Source organism: Pimephales promelas, chromosome 9 (assembly GCF_988280905.1).
Source record: "Pimephales promelas chromosome 9, fPimPro1.hap1.1, whole genome shotgun sequence".
Lineage (NCBI taxonomy): Eukaryota > Metazoa > Chordata > Actinopteri > Cypriniformes > Leuciscidae > Pimephales > Pimephales promelas.
The window spans coordinates 22,884,629-22,888,280 of NC_142777.1; the positions used below are offsets into that span (position 1 = coordinate 22,884,629).

Here is a 3,652-nt window from a genome sequence, read left to right on the forward strand (position 1 = left end):
AAGGTAAACTTACATTTTGTGTGATAAAACAATGTAATTAAAAAAAAATGTAGACTTTATATTTACAGTACCACTAGTTGATGCAATATATTAATATCTGGCCACGCTACTTAACACCATAACTTTAGTTACCAAATCTGAGAATATATTCATTTTACACACACACCCTCTGAGCTTTTTCTCCATACAGGTTTATTTAAAGGGGCAATGTGTATTTTATGTACTTTTTTATTATTTAAAATCAATATGTTTATTCATAAATATGTCCTCAATGGTGTACAAATACCTCTGCCAATTATCTGACTTATCCTCATAAACAAAGAAGTGATATTAGAAGACATCCTGTCATAGTTTTTTGGTATATATTGGCTACCGTAAATGCAACGCACATTTGAAAAAGCGAGGCGCTGGAGAGCACAGATTGTTTGAAAGCAAAATACATTTTCACCGCTAGATGGGAGAAATTCCTACACATTGTCCTTTTAAAAAATAAGTATTTGCACCTGAAAAGGATTGTTTGCATTAGCATATGGATTCAGTGACAATTAGTTAATCAGTAGCTATGTGCTCGTCAGCAGGACATCGGTTGATGATATTAATAGCAGATCATAATATATTCATGATGTACCCTTTGCCATATATAATTATTCATTTAATAAATACTATTTCTACCATGTTTTCTTTTTATATGCATGATCTATCCCATAGAATATGCTTATTTTACCAGCAGCTTCTTCATGCTAAATGCGTGAAGAAGCTTTGAATCATCAGGCATGTTCTTAAGTGTTTGATGATGGTTTCTTTGAGCAGTCTTTTAGTCAGAGTCAATAGTTAGTAGGAGGAAGATGATGCAGAGAAGATGAAAGTTTGGCTGACACACCAATGCCTCATCAGTTGCGTCACTCACGGCTTCAGTCATGAATGTCAGCTCTGCCACCTAGTGTACAGTCCTCTCCTTCTGCCGTTGGTAATCTAGAAAAACAGATGCAGAACACTCATTTATGTCAGGTACTCCAAGTGAATCAGTTAACAGTAAAATAAGCTAAACGATATAGACCTAGAATAGCAAGAAAAGAACAACAGAGGCGTATTGAAATCATCAAGTCTGTACCTCAAGGGAAGGATGAATACAATACTCACTGTAAGGGAAGTAACGGACCTTCATCAAAATCTCTCTTGCTGTCTTTAAAATCTCCACAGCCTAGGAGAAATCAAAAATAGATTAGAAGAGGAAATATCAAGCATGTTTTTGTCTCTTGGACAGACATATCAAGCCTTACCCTTGAATGCTCAATGTCTTGAAAGTCCACATCATTGACAGAAAGCACCTGATCGCCCTCTTGTAGTCCTGCCCTATGGGCATCTGAATCTGGCACCACCTGTCAAGACATTTTGAACAAGACTAAGATGAAGGCAGTTCTTTTGATAAACAAAGAAGGTTTTAATTGACACAACTCACCTTTGAAATAAATATACCAAGCTGCGACGCCTTTCCTCCACGAATATTGAAGCCCAGTTGTGCTCCGGGGGGCTTTTTTAAGACTACAGTGCGAGGTAGGAAATGAGTGAGCTCATTGTTGTAGTCAGGGTGATGTATCCTCTAATTATTGGGAAGAAAAATGTAAATGAGGTCAATATGATCACAAAAGGAAAGATGAAAACATGCATTAATATTGTTGAAGCACCTCTTGTGGAGGGATCCATGCAGGAGGGCTTTCATAGGACGGAAGAAACACTACTGGCAGTTGATAATCATCGTATGGTATTTTTTGGTCCATGTTTTTCGAGCTAGAAATTGAAGATAAGAGAAACAACAACAGCGACATGAAAATGCCTATCGTCAGATTGTCATCAATGTACTTGGATACATGTACTAGATCGTTCTATTTTTAAAGACTAAATGTAATTATTTACAAAACTATGGCTATACTGATTAGTAAAGCATAAAATGAACAAATATTTATAATTAAAGGTAAATACATTCTCTACAGTCCAGCAGGCTAGCTTGCTAACAACACTCAACTATAAACACAAGATGCGATGCACAATAAGCCATAACCATTAAAAATGAGAGAATAAACTGACGTTACAAATATGCTCACACTAAAATTAAAGACAAGCATTAAATACAGCTGCTTTTACTCGACGGTTTTGTTTTTGTCTGTGTGTAACTCACCACGAACGAACTCCTCAACAGAACCATTAGCCCCGCCCTCTTAGTGATCATGTGACCAGGACTTTTTTGCTTTCCTTTTTTTTTCTTCTCCTTAAGAAAATATTGATGTTGGAACTGTTTCTCGGATTTCATCCTGAGATATGTCAACATTAGAGTAAATATGGCCTCTGGGTCATCTCTGACAACTGCCCTTCCTGTCCCATTGCTTAATTTCAAGAGCATCCTAATACCATGAATGGCTTAGGCTACTTGGTCTGAGGCTGCCTATTTTACAGTTTAACAAAATGGACTTCAATGATATGTTCAGCAGCTTTTGTAAGACTTTGTAAGTTTAGGTACGTGCCCAATCAGAAATTATCTGCTAAAAATTAACCTAGCCATCTTTTAGCCAACCAACCCATCTTCCCTATGGCCTTCTCTGGAGTCTGGAGACCTATCCGTGTCTTTCTGTAATTAATTAACTATGGAACATTGGAAATCACCAACAGTGCTGTAAAGCCAAGCAGGTGGTAAATGCACAATCTGCAATATTTCAACTGAAAATATAGTAGGCTACACATTTTCTTTTTGCTGCCCATCATTTACCAATTCTTGGCAAGATTTGAAGAATGTCACATTTCAATATAACAATACATTTAGAAAATATATGAAGAGTTCAGATGCAAAAGCCTCTAAATGCCATTTGAAATTTTCTTCTTTAATGATGATTTTTATCAAACTTGTATATTTAAGTTCAGTAATTTCACTTAAATGGCAATGATAATTACCTATTAATTGTTATTTAAGTGAAATTACTGAACTTAAATACACAAGTTTGATAAAAATCATCATTACAAAAGAAAATTTCAAATGGCATTTAGAGGCTTTTGCATCTGAACTCTTCATATGCAGTGTCTTGTTATAGTACTTTGAAGGTCCTTATTTAAAAAAGAAAAAAGTTGTATAAATTCTATATTAATTATTCATACTCTATAAATAAATATGACTTGGTACATATGAACAAAATGTGATGATCATTACAAAAACTGTAGCATTTGTGTGGCTATGTGAACTGGCTATATTGAAATGCATAAAGTAACACATGAAATGACACATAAATGAATATAAATTATTACATTTTAAAGTTCTCGTTTCATTTCAATTTATATAAATGCTTTTTTTTCATTTTTTATTCATGATTATGTTTTTTTTTTTGCTCATTACATGTGCTTACATGTTGTGTAGGCTACATTCCTATATTTTTGTGTAAATGTAAATAAAGGGATGAGTGAATTTTATTACTGATATATCTGAAATCATACATAGGGCTTTTTAAAAAAAAAAATAGAATAAAATGAAGATTAATTTTGTGTGTCAGGTATGGTCAGGTAGCATCTCATGCTTTTTATTGGTTAGAAACACTTTGAATGTCGCCCTCTGTTGGAGAGAAGTGGAACAGCCGGCTGACGGCTCTCAGCGCATTGGTGTCGCTCTATA

At 34.7% G+C, this 3,652-nt stretch overlaps 2 protein-coding genes across 3 annotated transcripts in view; one reads left to right on the forward strand and one right to left on the reverse strand.

Annotated features, from left to right (window-relative positions):
• stard14 (START domain containing 14) overlaps positions 1-476 on the forward strand; it is a 5,135-nt gene extending 4,659 nt beyond the window's left edge. Inside the window, exon 7 of the mRNA XM_039664643.2 lies at positions 1-476. This exon is cut by the window's left edge and continues 1,249 nt beyond it. The gene's annotated coding sequence lies outside the window, so the exon portion shown is untranslated.
• The window catches only part of pdzd11 (PDZ domain containing 11), a 2,734-nt gene extending 457 nt beyond the window's left edge, over positions 1-2,277 (reverse strand). The window contains exons 1-6 of one of the 2 annotated variants that reach the window (XM_039664649.2): positions 2,177-2,277; positions 1,686-1,788; positions 1,460-1,600; positions 1,281-1,379; positions 1,141-1,201; positions 1-972 (exon numbers count right to left, since the gene is read on the reverse strand). The exon at positions 1-972 is cut by the window's left edge and continues 457 nt beyond it. In XM_039664649.2, coding sequence (XP_039520583.1) covers positions 938-972; positions 1,141-1,201; positions 1,281-1,379; positions 1,460-1,600; positions 1,686-1,778 — 429 coding nt within the window. In that variant the 5' untranslated portion in view covers positions 1,779-1,788; positions 2,177-2,277 and the 3' untranslated portion in view covers positions 1-937. The other variant, XM_039664650.2, reaches the window with a different exon arrangement.
• Between the last annotated feature and the right edge of the window lie 1,375 nt (positions 2,278-3,652).